This window comes from Semicossyphus pulcher, unplaced genomic scaffold (assembly GCF_022749685.1).
Source record: "Semicossyphus pulcher isolate SPU_LCO1_2020_fin unplaced genomic scaffold, fSemPul1.0.p SCAF_16, whole genome shotgun sequence".
Lineage (NCBI taxonomy): Eukaryota > Metazoa > Chordata > Actinopteri > Labriformes > Labridae > Semicossyphus > Semicossyphus pulcher.
Window position 1 is genome coordinate 14,387,870 of NW_027211670.1, and position 13,702 is coordinate 14,401,571.

At 43.1% G+C, this 13,702-nt stretch overlaps 1 protein-coding gene across 1 annotated transcript in view; it reads left to right on the top strand.

Annotated features, from left to right (window-relative positions):
• LOC138593144 (protocadherin-15-like) overlaps positions 1-13,702 on the top strand; it is a 211,046-nt gene that overhangs the window by 172,746 nt on the left and 24,598 nt on the right. The window contains exons 32-35 of the mRNA XM_069664016.1: positions 747-923; positions 1,326-1,544; positions 4,119-4,127; positions 6,521-6,631. Coding sequence (XP_069520117.1) covers positions 747-923; positions 1,326-1,544; positions 4,119-4,127; positions 6,521-6,631 — 516 coding nt within the window. The remainder of the gene's footprint in view (positions 1-746; positions 924-1,325; positions 1,545-4,118; positions 4,128-6,520; positions 6,632-13,702) is intronic.

Sequence of the window (13,702 nt, forward strand, 5' to 3'; positions counted from 1 at the left end):
ATCCATGAACCTGTCGCCAGTTCACTGGTTTTCCTTCCTTGGACCTCTTTTGCATCAATAGCATCAATATCATTAAGTGTGGAGGTCGTCATGAAAGAGCTGGGTCTTTAGCTTCTTCTTAAAGGTGAAAGGGACTCTGTGGACCAAATGGAGTTTGGTAGCTCATTCCACCACCTGGGGACGACTGAGGAGAAGAGTCTAGTTAGAGACTTAGTGCCCTGTTGTGATGGGAGCACCAGGCGCCTTTCATTGGCAGAGCGTACTGGGCGGGACGGAGTCTAGACCTTGATGAGGAAGTTCAGGTTGGCAGGAGCTGTTTTTGTTGCTGTTTTGTAAGCAAGCAACAGGGTGTTGAATTTGATGCGGCGACTGGGAGCCAGTTGAGGAATATGAACAGTGGAGTGACATGTGCTGTTTTGGGTTGATTGAAGACCAGTCGCGCTGCTGCGTTCTGGATCATCTGCAGAGGTTTAAATGAGAATGCAGGAAGGCCTGCAAGTAGGGAGTTGCAGTAATCAATGCGTGATATCACGAGAGCCTGTAGCAGCAGTTGTGTTGCATGCTCTGAAAGGTAGGGTCTGATCTTCCTGATGTTGTACAGGGCAAGTCGACATGGCCGAGCAATCGAGGCCACATGAACCTTTAAGGTGAACTGGTCGTCAATTGTGACGAACTTAAGGGAAAGAAATGTGTGTCTCTTTCTTTGCCTGTTTCATGAGCCCAAATGTGTTATTTTTCCTCCTCAGCATTTTGGAACGCTACGTCCAGGAGCAGATACCAGGCGCAAAGGTTGTCGTGGAAACCATCGGGCCCAATCGCCACGGTGAAGGAATGGAGCAGGAAGATTACACCAAGTCGGACCTCATGATTTATGCCATCGACCCGCTGACAAACAGAGCTGTATCCAGGCAGGAGCTCCACAAGTGAGAACTCTGCCAACAAATCCATGAAAAGCAACATGGCAGCTCTCCAGAAGCTTTCTATCACAGAGAGAGGACAGGGACCAAAGTGGAGTTACTTTGAAATTAATTAATTTCTGTATTTATCAGCCGAAGTTAGCTTTTTGGAGTGCTGCCATTCACACAAGTTTTTAAGTACTTTGGTGAAGTCATCTTGGACTTTCTGTCAGATTAAGCAAACAGGAAGTGAAGTTCTTACAAAGTATGCTCAGTCCTCACTTTGACTGGGAGCTTTTTTAAGGGTGCAAACAAACAGACAACTACTTTAAACACATTCAGTTACTAAGTAATTGAAGTTAATTTGTAGCGTTTATGGCCGAATACACTCGATATAGTCTCAGTTACCGCTGTGTTTCTGTTCCCGAGGTTTCTTGATGGTAAACTCCTGGACATCAATAAGGAGTTCCAGCCCTTCCTCCCTCCTGGTGGACGCATCCTGGAGATCCGAACCCCAGAGGTGGTGACCAGCGTGAAGAAAGCCATGCAGTCTGTGGGCTACACCGAGGGGGCGCTGCTGGCTCTGGCTGTTATCATTATTATCTGCTGCGTCCCTGCCATACTGATTGTTATTATCACCTACAGACAGTAAGTACGAGTTATGTGTAGTGGGTTTTTTTTTGTTATTTTTGAATTAAATTGGCACTTAAATCAGGAAGAGATGGGTTAAATGAAGATGTAGGAGCTTACTCTGGTGGGTTCATGTTTAAAGAAAATGACTGGTGATATTCTAAACCTTCTTTTTACCAACAAAAACAACAGTGAATTGAACGACTTACAGTCATTGCCTGTGCTGCCAATGCTTATATAGGTTATTCTCTTGTGCCATCGACTCCATTTTTGTCCAAAAACTGGAAAACATTTAGCCACAACTTTGCATTTGGTAGCATGTTCCCTTAAAACAGTATTATAACCATGAGGATTGTAGATTATTTTAAGTCAATTCTACTAACCCTTTCTTTCTCTTGTTATAAAAACTAACCAATACAACAAAGGTGTAATAATCACAGCTGAAAATACTCCCCCCAAAATGAACTTTATTTAAGTATTTATAAACCTGACTCAAGACCAAGCCTACATGCTATAGAGCAATAACAGAACATCCAATTATAACAGCATAGCACACAGTGTGACCACAGTGCAACAAATGTAACTTAAACAAAAGAAGGACATTCTTCTTAAAAGCACCTAATTTCAAATACCTGTTGTCTGCCCTAATTGTAATAACCAAATCAACGCATAAGCATATGACACTCATCTCCGAACAAAATATGCAGATCCTCTGATTTCTCTCCAGCTCTTTACATGTTTCACAGACCTTTCTAATTCTGCTCATGTTCACTCTAAAATTACACATTACATTACAGATGCTACTTTTGCTTTTCATGCAGCAGATACTTTTTCAGTTCAAGCTCTTGTTTGAATTATACATCAGCCATTCCCAAACACAAGCGTAGCTGCGGCCCACTTTGAAACTGAAAATTATTTCGGGGGCCGAGTGAAACCTCTCATCACGCAACTCTGTTCAACACTTGAGACTAAAATAATGTCGTCCCAATGAATTTTATGTTTCATAGCAAAAATTCCATGTGAAAGTGAGCCTACGGTAATTCAGTGCAGATGAATAATCCATCACGTACATCTAACTGTTTGTAAAGCAGCAAAAGCGTCGCAAATAGCAAATTGTCAAAATGAAGACAACTACTACTTTTTATTTATTTATTTATTTATTGTAAATGACCCCCACTCTTTGGTTTTCACTGTTCTACATAAATATATCGCGTGATGTCACACAGTAAGGTCTTTCTGCCTTGCTAGTCATAGCTGCAAAGAGCACCAACCGGGATTTCAACTTGAATATTTGGTTGAAAACAGGTCTGAATATCTAGAACCTAATACGGTTACTTCGTATTTTCTACAAAGGCAGAATGACCCCTGGATACTAACGTAGACCTCCCTGGCCGTCAGTAATGAGCACTAGACATAATGCAGCTCCTGTAAGACCGAATCCAACTCCACTCGTGTTTGCAGGAATTGCTTTGTTGGTCACTGTGATGCACTGCTCACTTATAGATCATTTTAGCTGCTAAATATAAAAGGTGTGACTTGACAATTGGCGTTAATATGTGTGTGAATGTGCGATGACTCACTTTTGAACCATTTGTGAACGTCAACAGTTTCTGTAGTCGTCTTTTAAACGTCTTTCAACTGAAAATTGTCGTGTTAAGTTTTTGTAAGGTCCTCAAGGTGGCTTTCAGCTTAATGCCACAAACAGAACAGGGAGTTGAGAAAGAATTAAGAGACGGACTCGCTCTGAATCAGCCCCCATCGCTGCACAGGGTTGTAGATTTTTGTGCAGACGTCATTGGCTGCTCTTACATCTATTGCGTTCCGACATAAAAGCCCATCACTAACTCCTATCTTTTAAAGTGCGTAATCTTCTCTGTAATGTACTTCTCATGTGATTTCTGCGCTCGTCATTCCAGCCGCTAACATAATTGTGCTCCAAGTGAAACCATCTACTTCAACATCAATTTGCCGCTGCCGAAGTCCTTCCAAACATGCCGGTGTAAAAAAAACTTTAAATAGGCTAAAAAAAGATAACAAGCCGTGTGGAGAACTCATGAATTTCTTAGAAGAGAATCCCGACAGCCTGAAAAAATAGACCGAGCCGGCAGTCTTTCCCACAGGACGTCCTTTAGCGCTATTTATCATTTTATCACCTGGGCCAGTCAATTCCCCAGGTGATTCAGCATGGCAGCCTGTCCCCCAGAGCCAATTCTAATAGTTTGTTTAGCTAACCACCGTGAAAGGCCATTAATTTCATCCGTCTTCTAAACGCAAGCACACACACACACACACACTGGATCAGTGATTTTGGAGAGAGCTACTCATCCCGCTGAGAAACAGAGACTAATAACAAACAAAGGACAGGAGCGGAGAGGCGATTTAAAGACAGAAAAACAAAGCAGTAATCAACAGCATAATCATCACTAGCTTCTGTTGCTAACTAACTGTAATGAAGACCAATTGATCAACCAGCTTGCAAATTACAAAAGTAAACCTGCAAAGTAAGAGGTACTGCGTGATTTATGCTTCAAATATTCACTAATCTCTCTCTCTCTCTTTCCCTCTCTCATCTGCTGTGTCTGTCCACACCAGATTCAAAGAGTGAGTACTGTGTTTTTTTTATTCCCATGCTGAAATATTAATGTTGTGTCTGTCTTTAAAGCTTTCATTCTGATTAATCTGTTGACTTTCACTGTTTAATAAAGCAGATGAGGTCAGGAAGGGCAGTGAGTCAGATCAAACGTATCCTGAAGAAAATGGAATCAGTAAATGTCCGAGACTGATGTTTTTATTAGAGTCTGTCCGCTTGTCTGTGTTTCAGTTTCTTACTTAAAGTGAGAGCGACTCTGAGAAAAAGAACTAACTTAGATTAAACTTTTAATTTGTAAATGGTTAGCACTGTCGCCTCACAGCTAGAAGGTTCCTGGAGTTTGCATGTGTGTGTGGGTTCCCTCCAGGTACTCCGGCTTCCTCCCACTGTCCAAAGACAAGGTGTTCATTAGTGACTCTAAAAATTGCCCGTGGGTGCGGGTGTGAGCGTGAAAGGTTATCTGTCTCTATAGCCGTTTTCTTACTGGTCAAAAAACCCGCTAACACTCAGCTTTTTTGCTTAGTGGGAAAGGCTATAATCAGCTTTCAGACCCGGGTCAAAGTTCCGATCGGCATTGATGGGAACACAAAACCTGTGTCGACGCGCTAATCTCCTACCCCTCTCCGGCGCGATGCTATGCTCCGTTCGTACCTTCTGCGACTCTTTGTTATCTCAGCTACAAATTCCGCCCGTCTCCGCCCGAGCAGCGATCGAACATCGTTCCAGATTTCAAACAGACTGAATGAGTAATAGATACAATAAAGACCTAACCACCGTAACATCTTCACTGTTTGCTAACCCTGTTTCGGGCGCGTTTGTGACGTCAGACGGTGACGCAGCAGAAAAGAGACCAACAGGAGTATACTCCACTGGCAATGGGAAGAGACAATCAGCATCTATAAGTCTTCCCAGGTCTGAAAAACCTGTGACATAATTTTAGATGGGAAAGGGGTAAATGTGTCAGCCTTGTGATGGACTGGCGATCAGTCCAGGGTGTACCCCACCTCACCCAATGACAGCTGGGATTGGCTCCAACCCCCTGCGACCCTTAACAGGTTAAGCGGTATAGATAATGGATGGAAAGAATTTGTAAAAGGAGAATTATGAGTAATGGAAAGCACACTCACTCAGTTCAACTGACTCATTAATTTTTCCTGCTAGAGCCTTATTTGGGCATGAATAACCAGCAGCTAATCAGAATAATACACAAATTTTTATAGAGTCAATTTGCAGACTTTGACTCCTCTCAACTTATATAACCTGTACATTACCTTGTAACATGCCACAGTTTAACATACAGGACATGAATAGAAAGGAGACATTTGTTGTGTCCAGGTTTTGGTCACACTTCAGGACCTCTCTCAAGTCTTTTTTTAACTATGAATGAAATTAATGCAACTGTTTCAACAGGATCTTGGAAAATGAAGGACAATCTGATAGACACTGTTCCACATATACAGTGTGTATTAATGTTCTTTAAGTCATGTAGAGAGGCAGATTAAAGCTCCTGTGAGGAACCTTCGGTTTGTACGTTTTGGCGCCCCCTGTGGACAAAGCCGTACCTCTTATCTTTTTGCTTATTTTGTCCTGTACATGCTTAAGTGGTGATTTTTAACAAATCTCCTCCTGCTTTCTTTAACAGTCATTTGTATCCCTCACTTTAAACTTTTGCCCTGGAAAATGTAAACAAAGGCAGCGTGCAGTTAATCGCTTTGTCTGACACCTGCCCCCCGCCAGCAGTTTTAGGCATTAAAAATAACTATATAGAAATAATCAATCTTGTCGCTGATGGTCTGGATTACTTTTGTAGCTCATATTGAGTCATCAGAATTAATTTCAGTCTGTTTCATAACCAGTGAAAAACTCCTCACAGGAGCTTTAACTCATTTTTCAGGGAATAAAAATATTATATTATACATATTATATTATATTAGCAGGTATAATGTTTACCATGTTCCCTGTCTTAGATTAGCGCGTTAGCATGCTAACCTTACTTTAGAAATCAACACAAAGTACCACAGAAACTGAAGTGGAATTGCTGGTATTGTGGAAATAAAGTTAACCTGGGGAAGTGATTACAATTCATCGTGAGGGCATTCAAGTTTGTCCACAGCAATTAGCGTTAATCCGTCCAATGATGAGTCATTTCACACAAAGAAACTGTCGACCTGATTGTGGTGGTAGAGAAAAGATCAGAGGATCATCAAAGTTGGAAGGCTCCATCATCTGAGAAGCATGAATATAACATAATGTTGACAGACTTGCCACACAGACAGACTATAGTATCACAAAGGTTAAAAAGAAACTTAACATATGGTTTAGATTGAGTATTTTACGTTTTACATGTTCCTCTGAATGTACTCTCTTTGGATGACTAACTGTGTGTCGTCTCTGCTGTGTCCAGACGCCAGGCCGAGTGTGCCAAAACTGCCCGCATCCAGATGGCGCTGCCAACGGGTAAACCTGGGGGAGGCACTGCCAACAACCTGTACGAGGAGCTGGGTGACAACGCCATGTAAGTGAAGTGTGAAAGCGGTGTTTGCACTCGTGAGCCAGAGCAGAGGCTCACAATGCTGTGGCTGTTAAACTTCAGCCTTTGTCAGGTTACCTTCTTCCTGCTTTGAGAGCTTTATAGTATCCACACATGCAGGTCGTCCCTCAGCATTACATCAGAGATCATCTTGGACTGTTTATGAAAGTAAATTATGTTTAAGTTACTGTGTTTTGAAGTCTGATTGACGGATTTCAAGACTTCTTTTCTTGATAGATCAGTGACAGCAACTCAAACGTGCCCGCTCACTGGAATTAAACTTGTTGATTCATCTCACTTGAGTAACTTCGTTGAACTTTCAAATTGCTCCTGAGCTGAGAGCCCTTGTAAGGATTTAGTTGAGATGTCTCTCAAAATAGCCTCAAACGATCGTGAACGTAGCTTCAAAGCTCGTTCTGTAGTCTAAAGACATTTCTTATTCTAGAGAAAACTGACATTCTGAAGAGACGACACAATCTTGGATTAATCAAACAGAGCCCGAGAGCTCCACATCAAACTGACACCAAACAAAGCTCTGATTTTTGCATGCATTAGCAGCTAAAGATAAACCCTGCAATTTTATCTTCACAAAGTTCAGTGACGTTCGGCTCTTTCTTTGTCATTTTCCATGTTGTAATGCATACTAATGTCCGCACTGTAGACAAGATAAAGTGAAGGTCAGAGATCTGCCCACAGAACAATATTCACTTTAAGTGCAGCCTCTCAAGTTTACTCATTTTCATCAACTGGTTGCTGCAATAACGCCGTTCAAAAAGTCCTTCACATATCTTCCAAATATGTTTTGTTCCTGATTAGCTTTTACAGACGATCGCAGAATCAGAGTCTTTTTGTTTAGCTTTTTGGTCTGATGGATGGATGGAAAGATAGATAGATAGATAGATAGATAGATGGATGGATAGATAGATAGATAGATAGATAGATAGATAGATAGATAGATAGAGTAAGAGAGATAGATAGATAGATAGAGGTAAGGATGGATAGACAGATGGATAGATAGATAGATGGATGGAAAGCTAGATGGATGGATGGATGCATGGAAAGATGGATGGATGATAGATAGGTGGATAGATGAAAAGATGGATGGATGGATAATGGATGAATGGAAAGCTAGATAGATAGATAGATAGATAGGTGGATGAAAAGATGGATGAAAAGATGGCAAGATGGATTAATAGAGGGATGATGGATGGATAAATGGATGAATGGATGGAAAATGGATAAATGGATGCATGGATGGATGGATGGATGGAAAATGGATAAATGGATGGATGGATGGATGGATAAATGGATGGATAAATGGATGGATGGATGGATCATGGATGAATAATGAATGAATGGAAAGCTAGATAGATAGATAGGTGAATGAAAAGATGGATGAAAAGATGGCAAGATGGATTAATAGAGGGATGATAGATGGATGGATGGATGGATGGACAGATGGATGGACAGATGGATGGACGGATGGATGGACAGATGGATGGACGGATGGATGGATAAATGGATGGATGGATGGATGGATGGATGGACAGACCGCTACAGTATTAAATTGCAATTTTGAAAGATCCCCCATCCATCCCGCCCAAACAACCCCATCCCACACAGACCCCTCCCCCCCTCCCCCGCTCTGGCTCACCCCTATTTGTCCCCTTAGCAACTAATTGCTTTGTTTTGAAACTCAAGTGTTGCTAATCATAAGGCCGTGAACCATGGCCGGTAGATTGAGGCAGTATAAATAATCTTTTTGATGATTATGCAGAAATGACTTTTTATTCATTCTGCCCTGCATCTCAACCCCCATCAGGGCTCAAGGACATTTTCTGCTGCCTCAGAAAGTTACTTGATTACTGTGTAATTTAGGCGTATTTTCTTTCACCACTTATTGTAGATTCTGTTTCTTTGCATCCTCTTTTACACTTTGTTTAATTGATCTTTTTTCCAATTTGTTAGTTGTTAGTTTGGTTAAACAAGAGTCTAATAGTGACTGTACTTAGAAACACTGTGTTAACTTTTATCTGAAAGTTTTAACAACCTCACACACACGCACACACACACGCTGTAGGCATTACACGTATAGTTCATTTGTAATTCCTTGCTGGAGCGGTAACAAGAAGTTGAGAGGAACTCTTATCAGCATTACATGCATCACTGGTTTCCTGTCTGTCCTTGATATGCCTCCCCACTCCCATTAACACGAGAGCAATTCATATGCAAGATGGTGGAAACTATCTCCAAATGACAATAAGGGATTTCCAAATGGGTGTGTAGGTGTGTGTGTGCGTGTGCGTGTGTGAGAGACTAAGCAGTCCAAACGATCCTCTGAAAAATGTGCGCGGAAATGAACTTGGATATGAGATAATTGAAATAAATGCAGCTCGTAATTTATAAAGACCACCTTGGGCTATAATTAATTCTATTGATAAGCTGCAGAGCATGTTTAATTGTAGTGGGGAAGGTCTTTTCGTGTGTGTGCGGGGGAATGTGCGTGTATTTGAGTGCGCACAAGGTAAGCAGTTTGGGATTTCTCGTGTAAGACTTCTGTGTGAGCGTGAGTGTGCGTCCTTTGTATCACTGCAATCTTGTCGGGACTAAATAATCCCAAAAGAGTATAAAACCTGGTAAAGTGTAAAAGTTTGCTCATTCATAATTAAGGTCCATTATCACACTGCTCACTAGACTGATTTTCAAGGCTTTTTTTCCCCCTTTTTAATTACATTTGGCTGCTCTCTAGACAGACTCTGGTTTTAATGTCTGTTTTCAATTACCAAGCAGAAGTTTAATGTTCCTAACGTATTATTAGCAGCACATTTAATGGGGTATTTTTTTTAAAGTTAAGTTAAAAGTTGTGTTAGTTAGGAATACATGTTATTGCAATCACTTGTGTCACGTCATGAGGTGCAATAGATTTACGTAACATGCCTTCCTATTTATGTACGCACCTAAGTCGCTGGTTTAGCTCAGTCGTAGAGCAGGCGCCCCACATACACAGGCTATAGCCTTCGATGCAGCGGCCGCAGGTTCGACTCCTTCCGCCCTTTGCTGCGTGTCATTCCCCGCTCTCTTCTTCCAATATATCTTGTGCCTCTTCAGCTGTCCTATAAATAAAGGCAATATCTTTTTCTTTTCACAGTTATTCTTTGTTTTGTTTTTGTTGTTGTTTTGACCTATACCTGCTTACCTTACATGCTTTTATTTAGAGAGAGGACAGTGAATAGTGTCGGAGGGAGTGAGGATGACATGCAGGAAAGGGCGCAGGGTGGCGGTTGAAACCGGGGTCGCCACATTGAGGACTACAGCCTCTGTATATGGGATTTAACCGGCGCCTCTGTTCAGACTTTTTCACTGAAAAATGTTTGTAGTTTTCCACCGAAGGGTTTTGGTTATTTGAAGCTTTTCTTGATTAAATGTGACACATTAGAAAACAGCGTAAAACCTTCAGCATGTGAAATTAAAGACAAATTGAATCCAAACTATTCAAGATGATACTAAGAAATTGGCATGTATTGTATTAGGATTACATCTCTAAGCTCTCCCTGCTGAGCTAAACTATTATAATTTCATCAAAAACTCCAAAAAGGTGAAATAGTTCCTACATTTTGCTTCAACAGATGCTGTTTGTCAGACAAATTAAAGACAGTTTTCTTAATCGTGAATCATAATTGCGACCAGAGAAGTATTGCGTCCAGTTCTGACTTGAAGGTTCGGTGCATTTAACTAAAAGGTTACTAATAAATGTTGGGATTATATAATGTGGAAGGTTTTTACACCGTGTGGACAACAGTAGATTGTTTCCCTTGTTTAGGGTGTCAGCCATTTCAGCAATGTGCCGTAAAATTGTAGGGCTTTAAATCATAATAACAGATTACATACCAGTGTTCCCTAACGTATACTCTGATTGTGTATTATGTTGTACCGTATGAACCTACGCTGGCTCTCTCCTCTCACAACTTTGACCATTTTAATATCATTCTTGTTGTCATTTCATCACTTTTCTTTTCCTGTTCTCATGGTGACTGATGCATTCATCTGTACGTCTTCTCTTGTTCCCCTCCGTCCACCTTTACCCATGACTGACAGACCAAAGTGAGTAGGATGTTGAAAAATGCCTCACATCTGTGGCGGGTTTGACACAAGGCTGTAACAGTGTTGCTGCTTTAGTTTTGTCTTTGTGTCCGTGCTTGTTAGTGGTTTGTCTTGTTTGATGTCCGGGGTAAGTTTGGTAGATCAGAGAGAATCGGTGTGCTGCTGAAGGTTGGTTATGCTTCTGCATTGATTAGATGTCAGGTCTCGTTGCATTTGTTTCCCCGGCATAGAAGTTTGCGGCCAAGTGCCATGGAGTTCTAAAAGAGTATGCAGAGTTTCAAACAAAGTTACAAACTGCACTGGAGATTTCTCTGATTAAAGCTTCTTCAACCAGTGATGAGGATATAATCAGTCCTTTGTTGGAAGGAAATTTGCATACTTTCAGAACTCCATCGCACCCGTGTCCCAACAGATCTGGCATGTTTAGAGTTGCGATTCAGTAGCGCCTTTGTTGTGCATCAATTTTAGCGTACATAAAATCTGTTTGCAATCTTTTCCTTTGTGTTTCAAGACTTGTTTTAGTGCTCCCTCTCCTTCCCTTCTGGTAAAAACAGCACATCAATAAAATACTCTTTTAAAATCTGGCCATTTCCTCTCACTCCTTTCCTCATTCATCCCCCAATGTTAAGTCTCTTTGCATTTCATTTACCAAACTACAGCTCCAACAGACAATCGTTTTTCCTGCCTTTTATCCCATTCTTCATTTTTCTTTCTTTTGTCGATCCACCTTGTGAAACATTCTACTTAACCATTCTATGCATCACAGCTCTTTCATTAAAATTTCATCCAGCCCTTATCTCCCTCGTCCATTACATTTAGTTGGATCACATCTTTGCGCTTCACTATACCCTCCTCTCCCTCATATTGCATCTGTATTCTTCATTATTTCTCCCTTCATTCCATATTTCTGTCTCATTTTTTCCTACATCCATGTACCAGTCGGGCAAACCACGGACGTGCTGCGAGGGGTGGCAGTATGGATGAAAGCGACCGCCAGCGCCTGATCTCAGATTTTGCCACACGGGCAATCGCTGCCCATCGACAGTGCATTGCTAATGGAGGCGTCCTCCACAACCTGCCCAAGTCTGAGTCCAGCATCACGTTTCTCTCTGATGAAAACCCCCTGACTATCAAAAACCCAATCTACCACGAGGACGGTACTTTGAGTAGCCCTGACACTCTTGGACGGAGCCAAAGAAGAAGAGATCTTCTTGGGAATTTCTCCCCTTCCAGAAAAGGTCTTCGAGATGCCTGGTTGAGACTCAGCTCCCCTGCGGGAGACGTGGGGTTTGGCGGATACAGCGGCAGTGACAGCGGTTGGGGATCTGGGGGTGGACACAGCTGGACTCTCCCATCGAGACTACATCGAAGGGAGATGTACGACGCTTTGAGACGCCAAGTGGTTATGGATCCCGTGCAGTGGGAGCTGGAGCTTCTTAAGGCTGAATTCAAAGATAGTAAAGATGCTGGTCTGGATTCAGGATTTGACCGAGGGTTGGATTCAGACTTACTTGGAAGCCCGAGTCTGGAACCGAAGCTGACGGTCAAAGAACAAGCCAGACAGTTCGAGCAACAGGCGCTACAGGAAATGAGGCAAAGGCAGAACCGAGACTCGAGAGGATCTCTGTCGCCTGATATCCTACTTTCTGTTTTCCCTGAATCTCCTCTGTATCACAAGTCTAACCCAACTGTTCATATAAAAGAGGGTCCCCCGAGTATCATTGTCACTCAAAGTGATGGAGGAACCCCTCCACCCAGCCACAAGCCCACTCCGCCTGTGCTGCGGCGTTTCGGGGTAAATTTAACAGGAAATCAGAGCGTGGATGAGAGACTTCAGGTTCATCTAGAGGTCATCCCTGATCCACCATCAACCCCTCCTCCACCACCACCTCCGCCATCCCCACCACCACCTCCACCTCCCACATCTGCTCCTCCACCTCCTTCCACTCCTCCACCACGCCATCCTTCCTCCCCTGCTCCTCCCCCTCCTATAACTCCTCCACCATGCCACCAATCCTCGCCTGCTCCTCTCTGCCCTCCGTCCCCTCGTCCATGGCAACCTTCCTCCCCTGCTCCTCCCCATCCTCCATCTCCTTGTCCACGCGACCAGCCTTCCTCCTCCCCTCCTCCTCAATCCAACCACACAGAACGGCGGACCCCCCCCCCCCCCACCTCCTCTGCCAATGCCTCCCCCTCCTCCGCCTCCACCTCTCCCTCCCCCTTTGTCTCCCTCACTCCTTCGTCCTTCCACCTTCGTCCTTCCGTCGCTCTCGGAGGCACCAGCCCTGAGGCCTGTGTCCCTCCGGCCACCTCCACCACCCCTCCCTGTGGAGCCTGAACCTCCTAGAAGGGAGCTAAAGGGGATCTTAAAAAACATCCAAAACATTGCGGACATTGAGAAGTCGGTGGCCAACATGTTCAGCCAGATCGATCAGAAACAGATCCCGCTCAAGAAGGTAATGAAGAGCCATGCCTCGATGGATTCTCTAGATTCTCTTGACTCCTTGGATGCATTAGCAGCAACAGGAGATGGTGGAGGAGCAGGGGAGGGAGGAGGAGAAGGGGGAGGAGAAGGGGGAGGAGAAGGGGGAGGAGAAGAAGGAGGAGGAGGAGACCCCCCACCCCAACATATCCAGCCCAACCCAAAAATGAACTCCATCGTGGAAGAGCTTGAGAAACGATTCCCCTCCCAGTCGACAATGCTCTAGCCTTTGCCTTTATGAAATGGAGAGCACACAGAGGGAAATTTCTTGACATTGTTGCGTGGTTGCTGTGAAGCTGTCAAGGGACTGATGCTCAAAATAGCTCAGTGGGATGCTCTGATGATTTGGTGATTTTTACCGTGGTACGGCTGTGCTCTTGCAACACGACTTTGTGTTTTCTACATAAGAAAAGACAGAAAAAGACGGAGGCCTAATATAAAGTATGACTAAGACAAGAAATGTTTCTCGCCTG